Source organism: Gorilla gorilla, chromosome 9, assembly GCF_029281585.2.
Source record: "Gorilla gorilla gorilla isolate KB3781 chromosome 9, NHGRI_mGorGor1-v2.1_pri, whole genome shotgun sequence".
Lineage (NCBI taxonomy): Eukaryota > Metazoa > Chordata > Mammalia > Primates > Hominidae > Gorilla > Gorilla gorilla.
In genome coordinates this window covers 131,553,221-131,579,934 of record NC_073233.2, presented here as the reverse complement: position 1 = coordinate 131,579,934, position 26,714 = coordinate 131,553,221, and the positions used below count along the sequence as shown (strand labels likewise).

The 26,714-nt window shown below is 45.9% G+C and overlaps 1 protein-coding gene across 1 annotated transcript; it reads left to right on the top strand.

Annotated features, from left to right (window-relative positions):
* Positions 1-426: 426 nt before the first annotated feature.
* Positions 427-26,114, top strand: SCN3B (sodium voltage-gated channel beta subunit 3). Its single transcript, XM_004052311.5, has 7 exons — positions 427-1,116; positions 1,516-1,595; positions 9,536-9,699; positions 12,595-12,820; positions 16,944-17,082; positions 21,094-21,179; positions 21,524-26,114. The coding sequence occupies exons 2-6, from the start codon at positions 1,541-1,543 to the stop codon at positions 21,155-21,157; spliced, it is 648 nt and encodes a 215-aa protein (XP_004052359.1). The 5' UTR covers positions 427-1,116; positions 1,516-1,540; the 3' UTR covers positions 21,158-21,179; positions 21,524-26,114.
* The last annotated feature ends 600 nt before the right edge of the window (positions 26,115-26,714 follow it).

Below are 26,714 nucleotides of genomic sequence, written 5' to 3'. Positions count from 1 at the left end.
GTTTCCCTTCCAGAGATGGCGCGGGGGCACTCAAACAGCTGCTAGGACTAGGGAGTGGCTAATAGTTGGAAGACGCCAAACACAATCTATCTGCTTTATTAAAAAGGAGTAATTAAAGGAAAAGGGAGAACTGCAAAGAACATGGGGAAGGGAAGAGGAGTCCTCTTGGGCTCCCCTCCCCTTGCGCTGACATTTGGATCACCTCACTGAGTGATGAAGTGAAGACAGGAACAGGTGCGCCTCATCCCTACCCCATTGCCCTAAACAGGGATTATCTTGCTGAGTTTGCTGTGTCCGGGGCCAATTAATCAAGGCTAGACAAAAGATAGACAGAGAGAACTGGAAGGCATGGGGTCTGGGAGGCGAAGCCAGGAACCGCGTACGGCGCGCCTTGCAGATGACATCATTGCCTGAAAGAGCTCTGGCCCTCCTCTTCCCGGAGCTACACCCGGCAAGTCCGTGCGGCAGCTGAGTGGGTTTGCCTGGAGGGCGTGAGCCGAGGGCGGCGGTGCGCCCGAGCTCGGGGGAGGTGCGGAGGCGCGAGAGGGAGACCTGGAGAGACCAGCGAGCGCGAGAGCAAAGATCTCCGGGCTGGAAGTGTCTGCGCCGCTCCCGGCTCCGCCCCCGCTCGGCGCGGCGCTGGGCCCTGGGAGGGGCACGCCCATCAGGGGGTGGGGAGTGTGCACTAGGGGGAGGGTCTGGGGCGGTGGTGGGGGCGGAGAGCCGCCTGCGCATGTCAGGGCTGACAGCACACACGGCCTGGGGGCCTAGAGAAGGGTTGCTGATCACCCGCCACCCAGGGTCGGGGCCCCGCACCATCCGGGGGCGAGCTCCCGGGAAGGGGCTCCCCCTCTACACCCACCCCCCAACCTCTGACATCGCCGGCCGAACGGGAGCTGCCGCTTCCTTCCCGGCCCCGCTGCACCTCCCCAGGGAGCCGAGGGCGGGCGTGGACGGGACCGACGTGGAACGCATTCTGTAGCCCAGACGGGCGGCCCCGGCGGCTTCGGGAGTGGGGACACGCCCAGCTGGAGAAGCAGTTAGGGCGCACGAAGCAGGAGCCGCGGGGCTGGGAGGATTCCAGTCGGAGCGCAACCGATCCTGGGGAGGCGAGAGGTGAATCAACCTGGACCCTTCGACAGCCTGGCTGCTAGGCCAGCAGTGCGACTCCCTTCCGAGCTGAGCTTACCCTGGGCGCAAACGAGCGAGGCAGGGGCGCGAGTGGAAGCTGGAGTTCCGGGGTGGGCGGGGAGGCGACTGTCCGTGGTGCTGAGCGCCGGCGAGAGCGGGCGCGGAGCGGCTGATCAGCTCCCTCGAATTGGGGAGGTCCAGTGGGGTCGCTTAGGGCCCAAAGCCCCCGCCCGGCTCCAAAAGCTCCCAGGGCCTCCCCAGGCACCAGTGCTCGGCCCTTCCTTCGGTCAGAAAGTCGCCCCCTGGGGGCAGTTCGTCCCAAAGGGTTTCCTCGAAAGAATCTGAGAGGGCGCAGTCCTTGACCGAGGGAATCTCTCTGTGTAGCCTTGGAAGCCGCCAGCCCCAGAAGATGCCTGCCTTCAATAGATTGTTTCCCCTGGCTTCTCTCGTGCTTATCTACTGGGGTAAGTACCAGCACCTCGCCATGCCGGATGCAGGTAACAGTAATAATGCTAACAATAATAACACATTGATGTCGTTGGTGACAGAAAAGAGCTCTGGCTGGCTTGCCTCTGTGCATATCTGCCAGACATGGAGATGGAAGGGATTCCATGAGAGCTGGGATTTTGAGATGGGAAAGGCGCCTCCCCACCGCCCTTCCCCGCTATTCTCCAACCTCCTTTGGTGGTTCTTCCGCCCTTCCTCCAGTTTCCTGATCATTCCAAAGTATTTTTTCCCTTTCCCTTTGCTGAAAGGAAATGCAGTCACGTTCACGAACAAAAACCTCCTGTGTTTTATTTTATTTCTCATCAAGGAGTCCATACTCCTGGAAAGCTTACTGGGTCTTCAAATTCGTTTCTGTATATTAAAAAAAAAACCCATAAAAGCTGGATGCATGAATTTTGAGAGTGAAAATACTTTAGTTGCTCATCATCTTCTTAATTTTAACAAGGAATGGGAAGAAAACAGGCTTCAGCCATTTACTACTATATATTAAATAAATAGGCAACTGTGAAATGCATCTTTCTTTTTCTTCTTTTTTTTGTTTGTTTGTTTGTTTGTTGCATGAACCTGTGGAGCTAAGATGCTTTGGTGTTTGGGGAGGAGAGCTGGGTTTTTGCCTTCAAAGGTGAATAGATTCTTGCTTGTCAGCTGTGAGAAACTGAGGTGACCTTCCCCCTCCAAATAAGGGAATCTTACACTTGGAACAGTAAAGGCTGATGAGAGTGTCAGAGACAGTCTTGGAGTGCCTGAATGTGTGTAAAGGGAGTTGATCTATGTGATAATGTCTGATTGTGTGATTGAGACAATGTTTTACTGTATGTAAATATATTTCAGTGTCTGGATGTGTGCACTAGCATGTGTGTGAGCATGTTGGCATAGACATCTGAATGCATGGGTGAGTGTAGTAGTATGTGTATGGCAGGGGTGGGAGTGGTAGTTCTGGGCATCTCTGCCTTGGTGTCTATGATTAGATCCTCAGATAAAATATAGGTTCTCTTCAGCAGACAGATTGCTTTACATGATCTTAGCTACCTTTCTCCATGCTAAAATCAATACACAGGGTAATTGGACACAATTGTACCCACCTGCCTCCCTGAAACGAGGCATGTGAGCTTATGTTCCCATGGTTGGCATGAAACTCATCCTGCCTATACGGTGGCAGACATGCTGATGGGAGCTGCCTCTTTGCTTTAGTATTACTTTTTCAAGCCTCTAGGACTAACTCTAGCTGCCAGCATTATCTGGATTTTGCATGTGACCAGAGGCAGAGCCAAGCTTCCTGTCAAAATGCCTGATGAGATGGACTAGGAAGGTTGAGGAGGGAGGTAATGTCAGCCCCAAGGGCGGACTCATCACCAGCCATCCCCAGTAGAGTAGACCAGACCTGGAGATGGAGCAGCCATAATACGTTGCCAATGATCTCACCTGCCTTGAAGATTAAGGCTGAAATTTTCTCAGGGGAGGCTAAGGCTGGGGACACGAGGCTTAGAAGATATTAGCCTGGCCAGATAAAAAGAGTGTCGGTAAAGCTGAAGTTGTAGGTAAGGGTTGGAGTGAGACTCTGCAGAGACTTTCTTCCTAAACTCTAATCTAAGATTTTGAGATCCCTGCCTGAATTCCAGTGGAGGGAGAGAACATGCTATCATCCAAGAATCTTTTAACTAGAACTTGTGCAACCTGCATTGGAGTCTCAGCTTTGCCACTAGCTTACTATATAACAACCTTAAAGTGCTATCTGGTTCCTTCTGTGTAATGTTTGGAAGTTGGCATGGGTGATATCTAACATCCTTTTCAGCTCCACAGATGAATGGTAGAGAAATCTTTGAAAAATATTGCTAGAATTGACAGAGTGCCCATCCCCTCCCCGACCCCAAAAAACTTTGGAAGAAGTGTACACAGTATGCCCATCTTTGCCCATTCTCAGTTTCTTTGCAAACTGAGTGTTGTCTCACCAAACTGAAAAGCTGTGGAAGGGAAAGAGAAGTGGTTCAGGACACTTGGTTGTTAACTGTAAGAAAAACAGCTTCCCTTCGCCAGGCGCAGTGGCTCACGCCTGTAATCCCAACAATTTGGGAGGCCGAGGCGGGTGGATCACCTGAGGTCAGGAGTTCAAGACCAGCCTGGTCAACACGGCGAAACCCCATCTCTGCTAAAAATACAAAAATTAGTCAGGCATGGTGGTGCATGCCTATAATCCCAGCTACTAGGGGGACTGAGGCAGGAGGATTGCTTGAACATGGGAGGTGGAGGTTGCAGTGAGCCAAGATCGTGCCACTGCACTTCACTCCAGCCTGGGCAACAGGGCGAGACTCCGTAAAAAAAAAAAAAAAAAAAAAAAAGAAAGAAAAACAGCCGCCCTTCACAGATACAATTTCATTTGATTTGCATGCAATTCCAATATTGAACAATAATGCTGGGTTAGATGCGTTCCCCCTTCCAAAGTTGATTTTTTAATATGATGTACAATATGAAGGGAAAGAGTCTTTCCATTTACTTTCTGGATGCATGAAAAAAAGTTTCCTTATTTCCTTTGTTAAAGCATGTAATAATTTTTATTTTTTAAAGAGATTAAAAAAAAATTAATACAGACGATGTCTCGCCATATTGCCCAGGCTGGTCTCTAACTCCTGGGCTCAAGTAATCCTCCTGCTTCAGCCTCCCATAATGCTAGGATTATAGGCATGAGTCACCATGCCCAGCCTTTAAACAAAATAAATAAATAAAACCCTATATTTGCCTGTGCATCACAGTTTACAATGTAATTTTCAATACATTGCTTGTTTTGGTCCTCATGTCTATCCCTGAGGTAGTCAGGGGAAAGAGTGTTATTTCCAGTTTAGAGATGAGAAAATGAGCTCGGCGAAGGGAAAGGACTTGCTAGAGAACCCTTGTTTTCTGATTTCAGTCTTCTAGTGCTCCTTCTAGCACCTCTCATGGACACATGTGCTACTATGTACAATCGCCAGGAGGGCACCTGTCCTCCCATTTCTCTTCTGAGCTACCGTCCCATCTCTCCCCAACACCATCACCTGTCCTAGGGCCTCACTCACTAGCACCTAGTACCTTCTCTGCCCTTCTTCTCCAGGCCTGCCCTTCTAGTTGCCCTGTGTGTTTTCCTCTCTTCCCCTGGTGATCTTTCGTGCATCCTATTCAAGGCCCTAAGTGACCAGCTAAATTGACAGACCAAGTCACATCAGGGTGTCAGCATCTAAAAATAACTTCATTTATTACCCCTTTTTGGAAATTGTTTATATTCTAATCAAATTTTTCATTATCTCAGTGCAAAGGAAAGCATTCTAGAGCAATCTCAGGAGGAAAAATTGGGCATTGTCCAAAGAAGAGAAAGATTTGAGGGTATCAGAGAAGTTGGTTCATAATTCTTTATTATCTTCCTCATGATAGATGGATGCTACTACTCCTTAGTGAAATATGATCATTATTAATACATCATGTTTTTCCTTCTCATAAATTTCTTCATTATTATTATTGGAATTGAAGAGAAGAACAAAGGTCAAATGATTTGGTCAACATTATTCCAAGAGTTTGTTACTTTTAGTCAGCAATGTAGTTTGAGCGCCTACCATATTTACAGCCTTCTTTGAATACGTAGAGGGTTTCATAGAAAGAAGGGCAGTGGTGGACTGGGTGCTGTGGCTCATGTCTGTAATCCCAGCACTTTGGGAGGTCAAGGTGGGTAGATCACCTGAGGTCAGAAGTTTGAGACTAGCCTGGCCAACATAGTGAAACCCTGTCTTTACTAAAAATACAAAAATTAGCCGGGCATGATGGCAGATGCCTGTAATCCAAGCTACTCAGGAGGCTGAGGCAGGAGAATCGCTTGAACCCAGGAGGCGAAGGTTGCAGTAAGCTGAGATCATGCCATTGTACTCCAGCCTGGGTGACAAGAGTGAAACTCCATCTAAAAAAAAAAGAAAGAGAGAGAGACAGAGACAGAGAGAGAGAGAAAAAAAAGGAAAGAAAGAAAGAAAGAAAAAAAAAAGAAAGAAAGAAGAAAGAAAGAAAAGAAAGAAAGAAACAAAAAGAAAGAAAGGAGAAAGAAAGAAAGACAGACAGTGGTGTGCTGAAGACTCAAAGGATGGAGAAACAGACGTTATCTCTTGAAGTAAGGAGCAGCAAGTCATACTGCAAAAGGCAAGCAAACAGAGGTGGGGGAACTTTGTGGCCATTTTTCAATGTACTCTTCAGGATCATGTGAGCAGAGTTCTCACGCCCTGAAACTAGATTTTGACCAGAAGGGAAGCAGTGGGACTTGCTCTATGATGATACCTTGGATTATTGTTGCCTAAGGGGCAACCAAGAAAAGAGAGGGGCTACCCCACTTTCTGCCATACCCCATTTGCCATCCTGACTGCCTTCCCTCCATTAACTATAAATGAACTAACTATGCTTCTATCTCTGCCATCCCATCTACTTGTTCACTAGAGCACATCACCTCTCACCTTTTCAAAGATGTTAATCCAGCAAATCATTTTCTTGCATTTCATTTCTTTCAAACTCCACCAGCTTCTACTGTCATCTTCACCCAAACAAAATCGTCTTCCAATCCGAACCCTGTACCAGACCTATTAACTGTTTTGATTCCACCCTTGTCCCTTTCACTTCATCAGTTTATTCCCAACACAGCATCAGATCGTATGATCTTGTACAAATTAGATCCCATCGTTCTTCCTCTCAGAACCTTCTGCTGCTCCCATGTTACTCTAAGCAAATGCCAAGGTTCTAACATGGCTAATGAGACCTGCTGTGATCTGGCCTTCCCCATCCCTCCTACTACTTCATCCCCTTCTAGTCTCACGTTGTTTGCTGTAATTTCCACATTGGACTGTTTGCTGTCTGTTGAGCATGACAAACACACTCCTTTGGGCCCCTTGAGCCCTTGAGTTGCAATTTCCTGTGTTTGACATGCCTTCACACAGATATGTGTATAGCTTGTATCCTCATTTCTTCAGCGCCTGCTCAATGATACCTTCTCAGAAAGGCCATCCTCCAATGACCCTGTGCACACACTCTCTCCTGTACTGTTTTATTTTTTCTCACAGCACTTTTTACTATTTAATGTTGCTGTTTTCCCTCTCCCTCCACTGGAATGTAAGCTCCATAAAACAGGGATTCTTCTCTTTTGTTCTCTGGTGTATTCTTCGTGCTTAGAATAATGCCTGGCGCCCAGAAGGCACTCAGTATATTTGGGAAATAAACAAAAGATAGAATAACATGAATAATGACATTTGTACAAAGCACATTCATGTAAATTAATCCATAAAATTCTCATGACAAACCTACTAGACAGATGTAATTTTCAGCATGATGTCAATGAATAAACTGAGTCTCAGAGAGATTACATAGTACATCAAACCCAACTCTTCAGTTGCCAGATTCTATCTTCACCCTGCCTCTATAATTGTAACTGTGCATTCCTTGAGACTTCTTAGTCCACTTCTGAGTTTGTCAACATGAAATGAATGAATTTATCTTTGCCAGCTCTCATTAAATATGAATGTGCCTTGAGGTTCCATACTACACGGAGTTCCTGCTGCATACCCTCTACCCCTCTGCCCACTCACAAACTTTTGCACAAACCACATTTCCTTTTTGTTTAATCAGATCTATAATCAATACTTCAAACTCATCATATGCTGAAGATGTTTCTGATCAGTTCTCCCTAGATGTGAGTCCTCTCTCCGTTAACGTGGCTCACCATCTGCAGAAGCAATAGGTCCTCTTGAAGACTGTCAGATAAAACTCGCCCAGCTTGCTGGAGAGTTGAAAACCCAATTAAATTTATTTTACCTTGATGTTTAAAACTTTAAGTTAATTCTAGTGCCACTAGTTTTTAAACTCCATGTTTTAAAATAAATACATTGCCTTCTAAGTCAATCAAACACAGTTTTTGGACTCAAAATTAATTTATGGCAGTGTCTTATTAAGCTCTAAATAAAACCTTCCTCTGCTTTTAGGAAAGAACGCTCTGCCAGGAGAGGAACAGGCTGACCATTAACAGTGGACTAGTTTTGAAATGTAGTGTGTATTATTTCTTTTTTTCTGGGGGTTCTGTTTTTATTATTAATTCATGAAAAAGTAGCATCAGAAGGGATCTTCAAAGTCCTAATATAAGAATCTGCGGTGACCATCATGTTGTTGTTTTTTTTCAAGAGATAGGGTCTTACTCTGTCAACCAGTCTGGAGTGCAGTGGTGCCATCATAGCTCATTGCAGCCTCAAACTCCTGGGCTCAAGCAATCCTCTTACCTCCTGAGTGGCTGGGACTACAGTTGTGTGTTACCATGTTTGGCTAATTTTTATTTTATTTTATTTTTGTAGACTCCGGGGTCTCACTATGTTGCCCAGGCTTGTCTCAGACCCCTAACATCAAGCAATCCTCTAACCTTAGCCTCCCAAAGTGCTGGGATTGCAGGTGTGAGCCACAGCACCTGGCCTCATCTTACTTTCAAATATCCCAAACAATGCTGTGTACACTCTCTTACCATTTAGTTATTTGCATTTGTGAACAGCTCCAAAATCAGAAAATTCTTTCTTTATTGCATTAAACTTATTTTTTTCTTATAACTTTTAGGGTTGGGCAGAATCAAATTTCTCTTCCATCTGCCAGCCTTCAAATATCTGAAGACAGATATGTTCTGTGTCCAAGCTAAGCAACTCGAATTCTCCCATTTTTTCCTCACCAGACTTTATCTCCAGATCCTTCACTATCTCCCTCACCTCTGGGCATGCACTCTTTGAACAACTTCCTTTTTTAAAATGTGACATCCTGAACTGATCATAATAGTCCAGATTTGTTCCAAAAACAGTGCCGAGAAACTACGCCTCCTTCCTCCTGCATACTGTACATCTGTTAATGCAGCTCACATTTGCACATGTTTTGCTGGCAGCCTTGTCCCACTCAAGTTATTCTGAATTATCAAGCTGATAGATATACTTGCCTCCTTTTAAAAAACAGACTTCAAGTTTCTAGAGGGCAGAAACACTAAGTCTAGACCTCTGTGTGGCATGCAAGGTGTCCCACAATCTGACCCCGCTCCAGATTTTAACTTGCCTTGCTATACTCCTCTGCATAGACCATTGCTCCAGCCTAGTGGTCCGCTCGCCATTTTCTTCACTGCTGCTCCAACCTCCACCATGTGTCAGAATTACCTACAGTTTTCACACAACACAGATATAATTACATCTCTCCATGGCTTTAAAACATTTGACACCTCACACTGGAAGGGACACACAGAGGTCTTCGCAGCATGGGTCCTGCCTACCTTTCTAGCCTCATGTTTCACCATCCTTTTCTTCCTTTCTCCCCAGGCCAACTGGGAGTAACTAACTGCCTGTCTTCTACGAACAGAATATATCATGAGTGTGTTACTTGCTGTGGTCTGGTTTAATCCTAGTTAGGAATATGTGTTCCCTATTGGATTATAAATGCATTTAGGGCATGGTTAGTGTTTTATTCATCTTTGCATCTCTAGTCTAGCATCAGACCTGGCAGAGAGTGGATTTTAATGAATGGTAGTGGAATGAAGGGGGATGGATGGTTGCTGGGTAGGTAGATGTCCTGTCTCCCATTTGGGCTATAAGACTTAGAGGGCAGGGCTCAAGTATAATGTACTGTGCTGCATCTCCACTGCTTCCAGGGGAAGGATTTCAGTCAATGTCTAGATTATCCAGGTCTCCTCCAATGTGTACACGTTCTGAGCCTGTACATTCAGGGAGCAAGGGTGAAGGTGTAGACATGTGCACGTGGCTTTTTTCAGGTTGGCCTCATGACTCTTCCTTCTCTGTCTCTCTTCCCTCCCTCCTTCTTCTCCAATGTTTCTCTCCTGTGCCCCTCCCCCACCACCTGCTGTTCCTTCCCTGTCCATCTGTCCTCTCTGCAGTCAGTGTCTGCTTCCCTGTGTGTGTGGAAGTGCCCTCGGAGACGGAGGCCGTGCAGGGCAACCCCATGAAGCTGCGCTGCATCTCCTGCATGAAGAGAGAGGAGGTGGAGGCCACCACAGTGGTGGAATGGTTCTACAGGCCTGAGGGCGGTAAAGATTTCCTTGTATGTTAGACTGCTGACTCTGGCCTTTCTTCTGCTGGCCTCTGCTGTTCCCAGCCTGGCTCCTGACAGTCCGGGGGATGCCAAGCTAGCAAACACTGGCTCTTTCTCTTCCAAACACTGACAGCGCCTCAGCAGATAACTGACAGCCTTAGTGAAGCCCCAGCTTCTGTGAGAGAAAGGGCACTGGGCCAGCTGCAAGCACCCTTGATTATAGACTGGAGGAAGCAGAGGAAAGAGATAAGCTATATTTAAAGCCTACTATGTGATAGGCGCCCTACCACGCATTTTGCAGGTGTTTTCATCTAATCTTCTGTGCCATCCTATTATATGCATTAAATTCATAAAGAAATTGGAATAACACAAAGCATCATTATGTGAAATAACAAAGGTTAGCTCCTTTAACTCCTGCAGTCCCATTGAAATAGGAATGACAGGGATGACAAAGAGTGATCCAAGGGTGATATTCACCCAGGACACCCAGCACAGCCACATCAGTGAGTAAATTATTTCAGATAGTTCTCTCGTGGATACTTGCTGTGCTGAGTCTCCTAAGTGGCTGAACCCCCAGACTTATCCATGATTTGGAAACTAAGAGATTCGCTTCTGGCAGAGCTGGGAGTCTTCCAGATTCTGCTCCTGCACCATAGCCAATGTCAGTTCTGGTTGGTTGGTGCCAGTGGCAAAGTGGTTGTATATGTGAGTGTGTGTATATATATATATATATATATATATATATGTATGTGTGTGTGTGTATATACATATATATATATATATTCTCTGTCTCTCTCTCTCTCTCTCTCACAACGGGGTCTCCCTCTGTCACCCAGCTGGAGTGCAGTGGTGTGATCTCGCTTACTGCAACCTCCACCTCCCAGATTCAAGCGATTCTCCCACCTCAGCCTCCCCAGTAGCTGGGACTACAGGCACGCACCACCATGCCCAGCTAATTTTGGTATTTTTAGTAGAGACAGAGTTTTGCCATGTTGGCCAGGCTGGTCTCAAACTCCTGACCTCAGGTGATCCACCCACCTCGGCCTCCCAAAGTGCTGGGATTCCAGGTGTGAGCCACCGTGCCTGGTCGGCTGTCGTATATTTTGAATACCACCTTGGAGATGACCATTATTTACTCCTTCACTGACTGTGGAGCCAGGTCACCTGGGTTTGATTCTTGACTTCACACTTATTACCTCTGTGTCCTTGGACATGTTGGTCATCCTTTCTGTGCCTCGGTTTCCTCATTTTTAAAGTGGGGATATAAAGCATAGCCAAATTATAGGGCTGTTACCAGGACTCACGAGCTATAATTTTTAATGCATTAAAAATAGTTTCTGGAATATAGTAAGCACTGTTAAATGTTTGCTAGAGAAAAGATAGACACAGAAATGAGGAAACTGAGGCTCAAAGAAGTTAAGTTAATAACTAAGACAGCTTCGACTTGAGCCAGGTGGTCTAACAGCAGATACAGGGCCCTTTTTACGGCACTGCTTTGCCTTCCTGGGGGCAAGTTTCTCCTCCACAAAGATTTGTAACAGAGACAATGGAAGGGTGAAACTGGGTTTAGCTTGCTCTTCTTTCTCACCATCCTAAAGCCGAACTCATTTCTAACTCTAGCTTCTATGTGCCATTCTGATGCAGATTTGCAACCGTCTGGTGCTAAGACTGGGACCAGCGGAGACTTCCCAGAGCCTGGCTCAGGTGTGACGGTGACACATCAATGAAGCTGCAACTGAGGCTAGCCCCCAGCTGCAGGAGGCTGGAGGTCTTGGCCAGATGCAAAGGCCCCCAGGGCCTTCAGGCCTGGTCATGTACCAGTGATAGCTGCCCACATTGCTTCCAGGCCTGCCCAAAGTGAGGAGAAGGTGGATCAGAAGAAGAAGAAAAAGAAAAATAAAACGACAACAGCAAAACATCCATGGAAATCCACAGCAAGGCTGTCTCATAGAAATGTTTGTGATGGTGGAAACCTTCTCTATCTGTGCTGTGCGATACAGTGGCCACCAGCCACATGTGGCTATGAATAATTGAAATGTGGCCAGTGCCATTGAGGAACTGAATTTTACATTTTATTTAACTTCTAAGAAATTGAATTTAAGTAGCTACATGTGGCTAGTGGAGACTAGAATAGCCAGCACAGCTGTAGAGAGAGAATGGCACATAGAAGCTAGAGTCAGAAATGAGTTTGGCTGTTATGTCAGAGGGTGGAAGTGTTGAGGAAAGAAATTTAAAAGATGAGATTTCAGTTAAAATTCAGTCCAAAGCAAAAGATGTGACGTGTGCCTCTCTGGTGATGGCTCTCTGCTCATCTGCCATGCTTCAGCATCCTGGGCCCCCTTCCTGTGGCCTGGCCCAGACTGTCCCACAGCCCCTGATGAGTACCAGCACAGAGAGTCCAGTTTTAAAGCCAGGGCTTTCACATGTCTTCATTACTAATGAATCTGCCTGTCTTGCTGTCTCTACGTTGTTCTCTTGCCAGCGGCTCTGGGACACATCTTACTCTCTTGTTCTCTCTATCTTTTTACAATCCTGTCTTTCTCTCAATGTCCGTCTCCTGGGCTCCCATACTCTTCTCCCGCCTGCCTTTGTTCTCCCTCTTTCCACCCCTTTTCTTCTGCCAAGCTTCTTCCTACACGCCTGTGGCTGCCTCTGTTCTCACCACGTCCACATGCCCTGATGCCTGCTGCCTCTGCCTGTCCTTCCCTGTCTTTGCTCCCTTCCCTACCCTCCTCTGTGCCTCTTCATCCCACCCCCACATTCTGGGTCTCCTGGTGACATTGTCCTCTCTCTTCCCTGTCCACACACAATTCTGCTCCTTTTCTCTGCCCTGTCCCTAACTCGGCTTCCCCCCACTGCCATCTCCTTTCCTGGCCCTACCCTCTTCTGCTCCTCTATCTGCAGATTTATGAGTATCGGAATGGCCACCAGGAGGTGGAGAGCCCCTTTCAGGGGCGCCTGCAGTGGAATGGCAGCAAGGACCTGCAGGACGTGTCCATCACTGTGCTCAACGTCACTCTGAACGACTCTGGCCTCTACACCTGCAATGTGTCCCGGGAGTTTGAGTTTGAGGCGCATCGGCCCTTTGTGAAGACGACGCGGCTGATCCCCCTAAGAGTCACCGAGGAGGGTGAGGCTGAGGCACAGGGTCTCTAGGGCGTCCTGCTCTCTGTGGACAGGGAAGGGTAGGACAGCAGTTTTCCACATGAGTGAGGCCCTTAAAGAGTGCAAAAACCCATGTATTTGGAATGGTGACATCTAAAAATGTCACCATTGACCCATCTTCTTCTGGTGGCCAGCTTCCTGTAAACTCCCTAAGCAGCTTGTCTTTCTGTGCCTTTCCTCAAGCAGAAAGGCTTGGAGATGATAGAATGAGCTCTTCCCGGTCCCTTAGAGAAAGAGGCTAGCCTCCATGAGGCCTAAAGCTACTGATTCAGCTAGGCCTTCTTCTTTGGCCTATGTTGAATCCCTGACTCAGTGGGCTCAGAGAAATCTCATGAGGTTACCTGGAAGTTATCTCTCCTTCTGCCTGTAAGCAATACATGCCTCTAAGCCAGGGGTTCTCAAACTTTAGCAAACCTCAAAATCTCCTGCAGGGCTTTGTGGAAGCCAGCCTTTCTGCTTTTGTCGGTGGAGCCTGAGAGTTTGCATTGCGTGACACACTGCCTGGCGGGCAGTGCTGCTGCTAGGACCACACCTTGAGAACCTCTCTCTAAACCAAAGTTTGACAATCTTTTTTTCTTTTGTCTTTCTTCACAGTAACCACACGTGCAACCTCTTCCCCATCTGTGGCATCTCTTATTACATAAATTCATTCCCTGCTGGGAGAAGGGGACAGGTTGATAGCTCTCTAGTCTTGTTTAAAATCTTTGGACTCCTACAGCTAGTTCCGTGTTCGTGAGTGGGAAGGCCTTTCAGCAGCCTAACTCAGGTGTTTCTGTTGCAACCGGAGTCCTGCATCCTGAGGGGGGAGTTCCAGCCTTTCTCAGTCTATCTCCAGTATTATCACTGCTAGTGAGCAGGCCAAAGTGTGGGGCATGAAAGAAAAGATCAAGTTAAAGACAGGGATCTTCCTAGAAAAAAGGATCCAGGAATCCCAACCTCCAGGCCACAGGTTTATTCATTTTTTATCATGTCGTTGTGATAAAAATAATGAAGCGGAGATTCAGTCCTCAGAGTGAATGAACAAAGGAGAAAGAGACATAACGGATCAGACGATATGACTAAAATGGAAGGTAGGTCAATTCTGAAAGTGCAGAGGGACTGTCAGGGCTCCTGAATCCAGACCTGATGAGTCACTTCCCTGCTCTGAGCCCCCCTCCTCTGGTGTGAAATGAAGGGGTTGGCGGGGGGCTCTCTGAGGTACTCCCCTGTTCTGAAGTTCCTTTATCCCCCGTTTGTTACACGCCTTTCCTCTCGGGGGTGGGGCCCTGGCGCCCTCTCCTGGTCACCATCTGGAACTTTTGGTTGGTGCCTGCCAGACCCTAGCACAGTGCTCAGCTGTCTCCACCTCTGCTCTCTCAGGCTTTTGCCTCCAGACACCCTCGTGCATAGCTGGTGGGAAGTGTGGCAAGGCTGAGCTAGTTCGTCTGCCAGGCACGAGAGCAAGCCTTGGGTAAAAACAGAAGGAAAAACAAGTTTATTATCAGAGCCACCGAGCCTCGTGGATGGTCGGGTGTGAAGGAAGCGTGGATATCATTTATTTAATCCAGGGCCTCTGGATAAAGGGCAGACATCAGAATCGCCCACATTGGCTTCCTCCAAATGTAGACACCTCTGTAGCACCCTTGCAGGTGTGAGATCGGCAGGGGTGAGTGAGGTCATATGCAAGCTGATGACTCCCCAGGTGATTGGAGGGTGTAGCTCTGGTGCCCCTCATTTTGTGGCTGGGAGAACAGAGTTCTCTGCAAGAGCAAGGGGCTTGCTCAGGGACGTGCAGCAAATTAGCACTGGAAGCAGAGCGAAAATCCAGATTGTTTGCCTAGCTGGCGGGCTTGCTTTCCACTGTTTCTTTTCCCACCCCCACCACCCCAACCCCCTGCCACTTTTTCTTTTTTGCCTCTGTGACATCAGATACTCCCTGCCCTCATCTTGCTCAGAGCTATGCACCCACCCCACCATGACACCTGCCCATCAACCCCACATCTCCTCCATTCCTGTGGTCCCACAAGGTCTCCCTGGTTCTCTTTGTTCAAGTTGGGTTTATTCTGGCTTTGGCTGCCACCTCCTGGTCCTAAGGCAGAAACCTGAGGCCTCTTCACCTAGAGGTAACTAAAAATACTGAGGACAGCTTCCTGTATTGCCATTTGTGGGCTACTGCATTTTGAAAGAGAGAGCATGCTTTAAGCCAAACAAATCATAAATAATGCATGAGGTGGTAGCAAGGCGGTGAGATGTTTGAGCTGTACGGCATTCTCATGTGCCTCACGCTGCATCTATGACCTCTAGCTCCAGTTGGAAACCTGGGTGATCCTGGAGACTTCGGACTGCTCTCTGGGCTGAAAGTTATGGCAGGCTGTGCTGTGCTCTTAACAACCAAGGACTTGGGGATGACTTAGATCCAATGGATAACTGCAGATCACAAATCTGACTTGCTGTTGAGAGCTGGCAAGGGGAGAGGCAGCTACAACATTTCTCCCACTAGCAAGGAGTAGATATATCAGGATATCTGCCATGTAGTATGTTTTAATGGTTCTTTTTGTTGATCATGAAACAAATAAGATAATATTTATTTTCACTCATTCAATAAGTACTTATTGAGCACTTTAAATATTCTAAGATTTATACAGCAGGCAGATAATCCAGAAATAAATATGTTCTCAATAAGCACACAGTCCACAGAAAAGAAAGATAAGCACAATACAACTCTTATAACAGATGGATGAGAAAAGTGCATGGAGGCCAGACGCGGTGGCTCACGCCTGTAATCCCAGCACGTTGGGAGGCCAAGGCAGGAGGATCACCTGAGGTCAGGAGTTTGAGAGAAGCCTGGCCAACATGGTGAAACTCCATCTCTACTAAAAGTATAAACAATTAGCTGGGCATGGTGGTGGGCGCCTGTAATGTCAGCTACTTGGGAGACTGAGGCAGGAGAATCGCTTGAACCTGGGAGGCGGAGATTGCAGTGAGCCGAGATCATGCCATTGCACTGCCACCTGGGTGACAAGAGCAAAGCTCCATCTCAAAAAAAAAAAGAGAAAAGAAAAGTGCACGGAGAAGGTTGTGAATAGCTCCGCATGAGAAGTTGGGGATGGTTTCACAAAGGAGGGGACCTCACAGGAATCTAGAACTACTGCAAGACTGCAAAGCGGGAGAGGATATTAGCACAGAACTAGCCGTGGGTGAAAGACACAATTCAGGAAGAGGGAAGAGGAAGAAAAGTTCACAGATTCTAACATACCACAGTGTGTAGCAGAAGTTTTTCTGGCCAACCAAATGGAAATGAGGTGAGAAAGCCTGGATTGTGAAGGCCCTTGCATGTCACGTGAACAGAGTTGGGGCTTCATCCTAAGGGGAGTGTGGAGCATTGAAGAGTTTTCAGCAGGGAAATGGCAGGATCCTAACTGTGTTTCAAAAGTACAGCCCTGGGGACAATGCGGTTGATACACTAAATCCTCCAATATTTATGTTTGGTTTTGGATGACGTGGAAGGTCGTGTTTCTAACCCAGACTTGTAGAGAACATGCGCATATCTCATGGAGGCTGTCTTTGTTGGCCCTGAATGAGTTTTCCAACGCTCTCTCCCCAGGAATACCACCCTCCACCACCGGCAGCTCAAAAGACAGAGCCAGCTGAAATAAGGCATGTTCCTTACATCTGTGTAGACTTTTAATCTCACAAGATGTTCTGAAATACATTAGATAATGTAATATTCACAAACCCCTGACTGGTGTTATTATCCTCAACCTACAAATTAAGAAACTGAGTCTCAAGTAAGGGAAATGGTTGTTTACACACCTGTAAATAGCAAAATGGACAGCCAGCTCTAGATATCTCACTTTGAGGCCAGGATTCCTTCCACTGCTCGGCTACTTCTTCCAGGCATCCCACTCCCTCTTCCCTGGCTCCTGAGCAGCTGATGACAGTCAGTGAGAAAGCCAATGGGCGGGAGAGTCAGGATTTGGAATACCTTTGACATCTTCTTGAGTTTCTTTACTCAGTCTTTATTTAAGCTGTACTTAAAAATATGGCTCCAATGACAGCCCTAGGTTTGCTGGACTTGCATATTCTGAACCTCATTCTCTTTCTTTCAGCTGGAGAGGACTTCACCTCTGTGGTCTCAGAAATCATGATGTACATCCTTCTGGTCTTCCTCACCTTGTGGCTGCTCATCGAGATGATATATTGCTACAGAAAGGTCTCAAAAGCCGAAGAGGCAGCCCAAGAAAACGCGTAAGTCCAGAGATGCCAAAGTAATAATGAAAGCTAGCACCTTCAGAATGCTTGCTCTCACAGGTGAGGTGCTAAGCAGTTTACATTCATCCTCCACCCTCTTCATGATCACTACTTAAGAGATAGGCACCATTATTATACCCATTTTACAGATGAGAACACTGAATTTTGGAGAGTTTGCTTAAGGCAAACTCTTAATTCATTATGAAAAATTAAACATTTGCTTAATTCAAACATCACTTAGGAGACAAAGCGATGTTTGAATTCAGGCCTGTTGATTCTTGGCCAGCACACTTAACCACTAAGGCAAAGATCATCAGCTGCTACCACAGCCCGTTAAAGTAATATTGTTATGGCTGGGCATGATGGCTGTCATGCCTGTAATCTCAGCACTTTGGGAGGCTGAGGCGGGAGGATCACCTGAGGTCAGGAGTTCAAGACCAGTCTGACCAACATGGTGAAATCCCGTCTCTACTAAAAGTATAAAAAATTAGCTGGGCATGGTGGCACATACCTGTAATCCCAGCTACTCAGGAGGCTGAGGCAGGAGAATCCCTTGAACCTGGGAGGCGGAGGTTGCAGTGAGCTGAGATCGTGCCACTGCACTCCAGCTTGGGTGACAGAGCGAGACTCCATTTCAAAAACAACAACAATAAAAACCCAAAAACACAACAAAAAAGTAACATTATGATAACCGTTCTGTAAATGCCAAGCCGACTCATAGCAGCTTACCAAGGCACACAGATAGTAAGAGGAAAGGCTGAGATTTGAACACAGGTCTCTCTAGTGCTAATGTCCATGCACTTTCTATCTCATTGAACTGTTTGCTTTATACCATGGAGCTCCTCAGGCCATCTGGGCACTGCCCTTTGCTAGCAAAGGTGCTCCAAGCAACATGTTATTTCCCCTCGAGCCTGGCAGTGCTTAGATGTCCAGAGTGGGGACTCTAATCCTCTAAAGTCCAGCCTGTACCTTAGCCATTTGCTCAGAGACTCTAGTCACTTGAGGGTGAGCACATTTGAGAAACGGTGGGGTCTGTAAGAACAAAGAGTCTTAAGAGATCATGCTGGCTGGTTGTCTGGGGAAAGGAAAGATAGAAAAAACCCACAGATTTCTAGCAACGTTGCTGAGGCAAACCCTAAAAAGTCTAGACTATTACCAGTTAGAAATGTTTGATAAAGAAAGCATCATTTTGGCCGGGCGCGGTGGCTCTCGTCTGTAATCCCAGCACTTTGGGAGGTCGAGGCAGGCAGATGATGAGGTCAGGAGATCGAGACCATCGTGGTTAACATGGTGAAACCCTGTCTCTACTAAAAATACAAAAAATTAGCCGGGCATGGTGGCGGGTGCCTGTAGTCCCAGCTACTCAGGAGGCTGAGGCAGGAGAATGGCGTGAACCTGGGAGGCGGAGCTTGCAGTGAGCCAAGATCACGGCACTGCACTCCAGCCTCGGCGACAGAGCGAGACTCCATCTCAAAAAAAAAAACAGAATAGAACAGAGAATGGAGGAGAGACAGTGTTCAGAGACAGAACGGCTGAGGGAGGGATGACTCTTCAGATTCAAGAAGCATAATACGCCCTAAGCAGGATGAATAAAATACATCTACACCTAAACACCAAGCATCTTTAAAGTGATAAATGGCAGCTACTAAGAGAGCCTACAGCAAATATCATCTATGTGTTGAAACCTCAAGTGCCTCTAATATCAGGGACATATCAAGGAGACTGCCTCCCCCTGTTTCTATCAATATTGTATTGGAAATCCTAGGTGAAGACCAAGTAAATACAAGGAAGAAAAAGACTTGGAAAGGAAGAAACTAAATTATCATTATCTATACCTACTATTTACATAGGATACCTAAGAGAATCTACAAAAATACTATTAGGACAAGGAAGAATATTCCACAAAATTGTTGATAGAAATCAAAGTATAAAAATCACCTATATTCCAGCAACAAATTTAGTAACAAATTTAAATATTTAAAATATTAAAATGCTTTTAAAGTTATAATAGCAACAAGTACTCCCCAGTTCCGGGGATAAATTTGACAAAAATATACAAGACATTTAAAGAAAAAGTTACAAACCTTTACTGAAAGACTTTAAACGTAACTAGATGGAGAGTAAAACCTCACAATTGTAAACAATTTTCTCCCAAATTGATCTTCAAATTCAATGAAATTCCAATCAAAATGCCCATTAGATTTCTCAAAGAACTTAATAAGCTGATATTAAGTCACATGGAAGGCTAAGTGGCCAAAAATAGTCTTAACCAAGGGACAGCCAGATAATAAGTGTTTTAGGCTTTGCAGGCGCCATAGGTCCCTGTCACGTATTATTCTTCTATTTGTTTGCAAACAACCATCCTTAGCTCTTAGGCCATAGTTTGCCCACCTCGGTCTAAACCATTTCAAAGAAAGAGCAATAAATTTGCAAGAGGTTGGTAGGATTTGTCTTATCAGAGATGAAGGTTTCCTTTGTTTTCTTTCTTTTTTTTTTTTTTGAGACAGAGTCTCGCTCTGTTGCCCAGGCTGGAGTGCAGTGGCGCGATCTCGGCTCACTCCAAGCTCTGCCTCCCAGGTTCACGCCATTCTCCTGCCTCAGGTTCACGCCATTCTCCTGCCTCAGCCTCCCGAGTAGCTGGGACTACAGGCACCTGCCACCACGCCTGGCTAATTTTTTGTATTTTTTTAGTAGAGATGGGATTTCACCATGTTAGCCAGGATGGTCTCAATCTCCTGACTTCGTGATGCACCCGCCTTGGCCTCTCAAAGTGCTAGGATTACAGGTGTGAGCCACTGCGCCCAGCCAGATGAAGGTTTCTTACAGAGCTATCAGAATACAGAGTTTGTGATACTGCATAGGCATACGAAATGGACAAACAAAACAAAAAGCCACCAATCAGGTTAATGCATGTAGGAAAACCTGATATGTGAGAGAGATGACATTACAGTGATTGAAGGAAGAATGAACTGCCCAGTAAGTGGTCCAGGGAAAATTTCTAATCTATATAGAAACAAAGAAAAACACAAAACAAAATTAGATTCCCCATCTCTCATACTAAACCAAAATAAATTATGAGGGGATTTAAACACAAAGTAAAATGTCAAACTTGAAAATTCCATTAAGGGAATATAAGAGACTCTCTTTATCACCTTGCAATAGAGAGGATTTCCCAAATAAAATACAAAAGGCACAAATCCAAGAGGAAAAATAATTTTAATCACATTATATGTAAAGAATCAGCTGTTCATTAGAAGACTCCATAAGCAAAATTCCTAGACAAACAAGAGATTGGGAGAAATTGTCAAAACATGAAACCATCAAAGGAAAATCAATGAGGAAAAGACAAAGATCTCAGAAGAACTGGAAAGCAGACGAACAAATTTCAGAAGTAGAAACCCAAATAGCCTGTAAACATGTGAAACAACTATAAAATATAATTTCACAGCTGTCATTTTGACCAACATTTTATTTTATTTTATTTTTGAGACATGGTCTCACTGTTGCCAGGCTGGAATGCAGTGGTGCAATCATGGCCTCAACCTCCCAGGCTCAGGTGATCCTCCCACCTCAGCCTCCCAAGTAGCTGGGACTACAGGCACGTGCCACCATGCCAGGCTAGTTTTTTGTATTTTTTGTAGAGACAGGGTTTCACCATGTTGCCCAGGCTGGTCTTGAACTCCTGGGCTCAAGCAATTTTCCTGCCTTGGCCTCCCAAAGTGCTGGGATTAGAGGCATGAGCCTTGGCCAACATATTAATCTAACTAAATGCTGAAGACAACCTGGATAAATGAGAAGCTATACACTCCTGGTGGGTGTTCATATATATATATGGGGGAAATGATTATTTTAATCTGCAGAAAAGGTTGTTTTCCTCTTGAGAAACACAGCAGAAGGAAATGCAGAGCTGTTCTGTAGATCCTTGCTCCTGTGCCCTGCTCCTTCCCCATCTTGTGTTCCCACCCCGGGCACTGAAGCTCTGATTCCCTTTCCCTGTGTCCTCTATAGGTCTGACTACCTTGCCATCCCATCTGAGAACAAGGAGAACTCTGCGGTACCAGTGGAGGAATAGAACAGGAGCGGTGTGACATGAGGTGACCTACAGGAACATGGGAGGGGAAGGCAGATGTGGATGGCAGGTTGTACAAGTGACTTTGTTGCCCACAACTGAAGTGACTTTAAATTTGGTCCCTTAGGTCACTGTCTACCCTGCCTGGGGTCCCCGCCCTCAGGGTAATTCTTTAAGTCACAAAGCTCTGAATGATGTCAGCGCTTCGGAAGGTGAACTGCTTTGACCTGAGTGTCGAGGCAATCTGAACTTGCCCATGGTAACAGAGGCACAGGATTCTCCAACTCCCTTCTTTGGTCAAAGAATTTTTGGGCTGGGCTGGGCTGGACTGGGTGGGAAATTCTCAGTGAGTTATTTTATCTTTGGTAGGTGGCCTGAACACCTGAGGGACTGGACATCCCATGTTCAGCAATGTCAATGGCATCAGGAGGGCGCCCCAAGGGCCCCATCGCTTCCCTTCATGCATCCATTGTTCTGTTCATTCATTCATCCATACATCCACCTGCCTCTGAGCTTTCACCTCTGACTCCCTAACTCCATCAGACCTCTACGCACCGTAAGACCCTGCCAGAACTGAGAAGACAACATTTCTACATAGACTCAACCTCACCCTCTCCTAGTTTTCCAACAAGACACTCCAAAGCCAACTGGATTTCTCCCCTGTGCTCCAAATGACTTTGTACAAGTGCTGGAGTTAGCACCTCCCTCTGCCCTTAACTGGCTGGAACTGGTTCATTCTCCATTACTGCAAGAGAATGGAAGTCTTAATAGAAGGAAGCAGGAGTGATTAGTTCGGGTTAAAGCAAAAGTGTGTCATGAACTTGGATTCCCTGAAGTCAGTTTTGTCAGGTTCATGGCCCACTTTGCTACAGCATCAGAGTGAAGCATGCTTGTCTAGGTTCTCCAGTGACAGAAAGATCCTGAAGCATGGACTAACACGCGCTCTGGAGCTTAGTACTCCAGAGCTAGATCCTGATGGGTCTCTAAGGTTCCCTCCAAGAAGACACGGACAGGAGACTTGGGAAGGACCAATGGTAATTTAAGTGGCTCTTAAAAAGTCATGCAACATGTTTCTGGACACGTTCCTGATCCTGTTGCGATAATGTATGTGTGCCCTCCCTGTGGGCACACCACCTGGGCATTAGGACTGAAATTCCTGAGTTCTTCCTCTCAAAATTTCTGTGCACCAGTGTTATTCCTCATTTTACATACAGGAGGCAACTAAGACTCATACAGGGCTCAACTGAATAAGAGGCTTAAGAGGATAAACTGGAGCAGAAATAAGCCTTAGGTGCTGCCCAGTTTACACTTCCTGGGATGGATGTTTTTGTTTTGTTTTTTGTTTTTTTTTGTTTGTTTGAGATGGAGTCTCACTCTGTCACCTAGGCTAGAGTGCAGTGGTGTGATCTCGGCTCACTGCAACCTCTGCCTCTTGGGTTCAAGCAATTCTCATGCCTCGGCCTCTCCAGTAGCCGCGATTACAGGCGTGCACCACCACACCTGGCTAAATTTTGTATTTTTAGTACAGACGGGGTTTGACTATGTTGGCCAGGCTAGTCTTGAACTCCTGACCTCAAATGACCCACCCACCTCAGCCTCCCAAAGTGCTGAGATTACAGGCGTGAGGCACTGCGCCCGGTGGATAACTTTGTTTCTGAAAAGACTGACATTGAACTTGTCTATGGCAATACTTCTTTCACAAGCACGGACTGGGCTGAGGTCAACTCTGATAGATTCAGATGACTAGAAATTGGCCAAAAAAGCAGAGAGAAGAACATGAGGTAGACTTAAAGAACTTCCTTTATGTAAAGATCTGTGACTCTGAAATATCCTCCAAAAGGAGAGTGCATCTGAGACTGATATTTAAACTAAGAAAAATGTTTAGTCTGAGATGGATCATAAGTAAATGAGCGGTGTGAGAGGGGAGGGATGGGTAGGTGCTTTCCAAATACTTCGCCTATGAATGCATAATTTTCAGATTTTTTTCCCCTAGATTTTGAGGGAGCAGAGAAACTGGAAAAAACTTTAGTCAATATCTCGTGTTTCATTTTAATTAAGTGACAGGTCCAAGTGTGACATCCTTCAGCACCCAGGGACAAGAGAGGGGAAAGATGCTTTATGGAATGTAAGAAGATGAAGGTGACTGGGATTCAGTGAGAGAGAGGTCCCTCAGACCTGGGACCTCCCTTTTTAGGGAAAGACCATATTCCATTGGTTTAGGGCTTTACCTTAAAAGCTCATTTTTTTCATTCTTCCATCCCTAGGAAAGTACTTAAAACCAGACTTTTTAATTTTTTTTTATTTATTATTATTTTTTTGAGACAGCTTCTCACTCTGTCTCCCAGGCTAGAGTGCAGTGGTGCAATCTCAGCTCACTGCAGCCTCAACTGCCCCAGGTTTAAGCAATCCTCCCACCTCAGCCCCCAGGTAACTGGGACTACAGGCATGCACCACCATGCCTGGCTAATTTTTGTATTTTATGTAGAGACAGGGGTCTTGCCATGTTGCCCAGGCTGATCTTGAACTACTGGGCTCAAGCAATCTGCCAGCCTCAGCCTCTCAAAGTGCTGGGATTACAGGCCTGAGCAACTGTGCCTGGCCCAAAACCAGACCGTTAACACATTAACGAGTCTGATTTTGTTGAAGAAAATATTTGCAATAAATTAAAGACTCTTCTTATTGGTAATTTTCCACACAATCCCTCTGAAATAAGGGAGAGAATATAGACCTTTTTAACTTTATAGTTAGAAAAATTGGCCTCAGTGTGAAATTTTTCCAGTCCCATAGCTCATGGATGCCACAGCTTGCGGTAGTAGCAAGATGCTTACTACCACACCGTTTTCCTCGGTGGCCCAATAGCTCGTGTATCTAAGTTGAACCCGGCAGTATGCATGATTGCCTTTTTCTCTTCTTTTCAAAAAAACCCAACTCAGATGCTGCTTGCGTGGCTTTTAATGAAGCTGAATGGTACCTATCACTTATTTATCCTTGACAGGTTATCTTCCCCACTCTTCCTTTTTCTAACTTCTCCATTCTTCTCATTCTTGACACTTTCATTAGAACTATACGGTTTACAAAGTATTTTCACTTAACTATTTTATTTCTTCTCTATAACTGGTCCTGTGAGGTCATATTACAAAAGAAAAAACTGAGGGTCTCTGAGGTTAAGTAGCTTTACTAAATTATAAGGAAACCTAGCTGGTAGGTAGACAGCAAGAATCCAGGTCTTCTGACTTCTCTTTCAGTTCTCTTTCCACTTAGCCCATAACTGCTTCCTTTTCTTATTTTTTAGCTTCCATCTAACCATTGCCTATCTTGCCTGTCCTAATGTTCTCCATCTTCTCTCACCCCTAATCCCACTCACTGCTTCTCTACCACTTTGCTTTTTGGTGGATGCTAGCAATGTGCTTTGAGAGTCAGTCCTATTTTGGTTCTCTTTCTAGTTGGTTTGTACATCATTATTTCTCCTGAATTGCAATTAAACTCCTTCCTGGGAGATTTGATCGTGACTGTAAATCAATAAGGTACTGTGATCACCAGCCTACTTCCAATCTCCACCCACCTCCCTGTCTCTTCCCATAATCCTACGAAAGACCCAGACTAGATGTCTGTTTCTCTGGAAGCTTTATCTGGCATGATGTTGCTTATTAAAGGGCTTAGAAGAGTTCTCAAGGGCTATTAATATCACTTTAGAAACCCCATCTGTTGTCTTGGTGCTGGATATTTCCCATGTCTGATCCTCAAAAACACAATTCACTAAAGGCCAAGCTTGGCTCACTCTGATTTTCCCATTCTTACTACTTCACAGCCATGAATGTGATTGCTCAATCCAGTTGGCCCTGAGAGCACCTTGCCCTGCTGACCTTCACTGTCACCTCAGTCTTGAATCAGAGCCCCAACCCCAAACACTCCCTGCCTGTCCCTACCCCAGCCTTTATTCTCACCACTTGTTTAACGGCATGACCTTTTAGTTTCTCCATTCCCAGACACCCACACACCCAGACTTCCTTCTGAGTTGCAGGTTTCTCCTTAGATGTCCAGCTAGAAATATTACTAGGAAAGTTACTTTTCAAAGCAGGAATGTGCTGGGAAGTAAGAGACAGCAGCTCCCTCCTCTCTCCCCAAAATTATTGGATCGAAAAAGAAATTCTATCCATCTCAGAATCTGTGAGTCCTCCTCACATAAATCTGAGGGAAAAGGCTGTGTCACTGCATCTTTGCAGGAAGAAAGAGAAGCAAGAGCTAGACACACTTCAGAATATATCTTAGTTTCCCCTTTCCCAGTTTAACTTGAAAATGAAAAAAGAAAAAAATGAAAAACAAAAACAAAAGAAGCCTTCCTCTCACCTCATTTTGTAAATGAAAAATCCCTAATTCAGTGAATTCACCTAGTCACTGCAAATGTATCTGAATAGTGCTTGGTGTGCTTGCCAGTCTGATCATCCACTCATTCTACTAACATCTTTTTGCACCCACTCTGTCAAGCGCTAGCCTAGACCTTTAGTGTGCCATGCAGTCATAGGTCTGAAAAGCAGCATCATCCAAACCCTACTTAATCTCTAAAATCTCAGCTGGTGGACAGCTCATGATTAGTTCAGCCCACTTCCTCCCCCTTAGTTGAGTTTGCAGCAGGACGCAGGAGATAAGCACTTCCAAGCAAGTCTGATTTATATATCAAACTCGGTCTCCGTCCCAGGCCAGCTAACCCTCAGAGCCAGCAATGCTCTGTGCTTCCTCCCTGTGTCACGGCTTGGCAAGAGCTGCCTCTGCTGAGCAGTGTGTGCGATGGAGAGGGAGGCCGCTGAGGGCCGAGTGCTTGCAGGCTTGTGAACCGCCATCGAACACAATCCAAACTCTAGAAATGTTCCTGACCACCTAAGCCCTCAACAACGTAATGCCTGTATGTGCTGTTTTTCAGTAAACTCCTTGTTCATGTCAATAAAGTATCCCTGAAAACCACTGTCTCTGGTTTTGCTCTACTTACTAAGTGTGTCTGCACCATAGACTATGGCTTCCCCCAGCACCCCAGCCTGCTTCAAATTCCCATACCCAATCTGTGGATATGCATGAGAATGAAAACCATGTAACAGCCTTACATTAAACACACACTAAATGTGTGATCTAGCCTCCCCGCTTCCCTTTCCTCCTCTACCCCAATACAAAGGAATACAAGAGTCACTTATGTTCTTGCCTGACATCAAACAAGTTTCCTTACCAGGTATCGAGGAGCTCCCTGCAAGGCTGACCTAATGAAGGGAGAAGCCAGTCTGGCTCTCAGCTCCACCAGTTTAGGTAACATAAAAGAAGAACGTGGAGCAGTCTCTCAACATTCATCTTCCTGGAAGTGTTAAGGCCCGAAGAGGGAAAAGTTCAAGAAACCATCGTCGGGATTCACAGTCCACCACAATCTCCTACAACAACAGTACTACTCATCATAAGATTAAAAATCGGCCAGGCGCGGTGGCTCACACCTATAATCCCAGCACTTTGGGAGGCCAAGGCAGGCGGATCACCTGAGGTCAGGAGTTCAAGACCAGCCTGGCCAACATGATGAAACCCC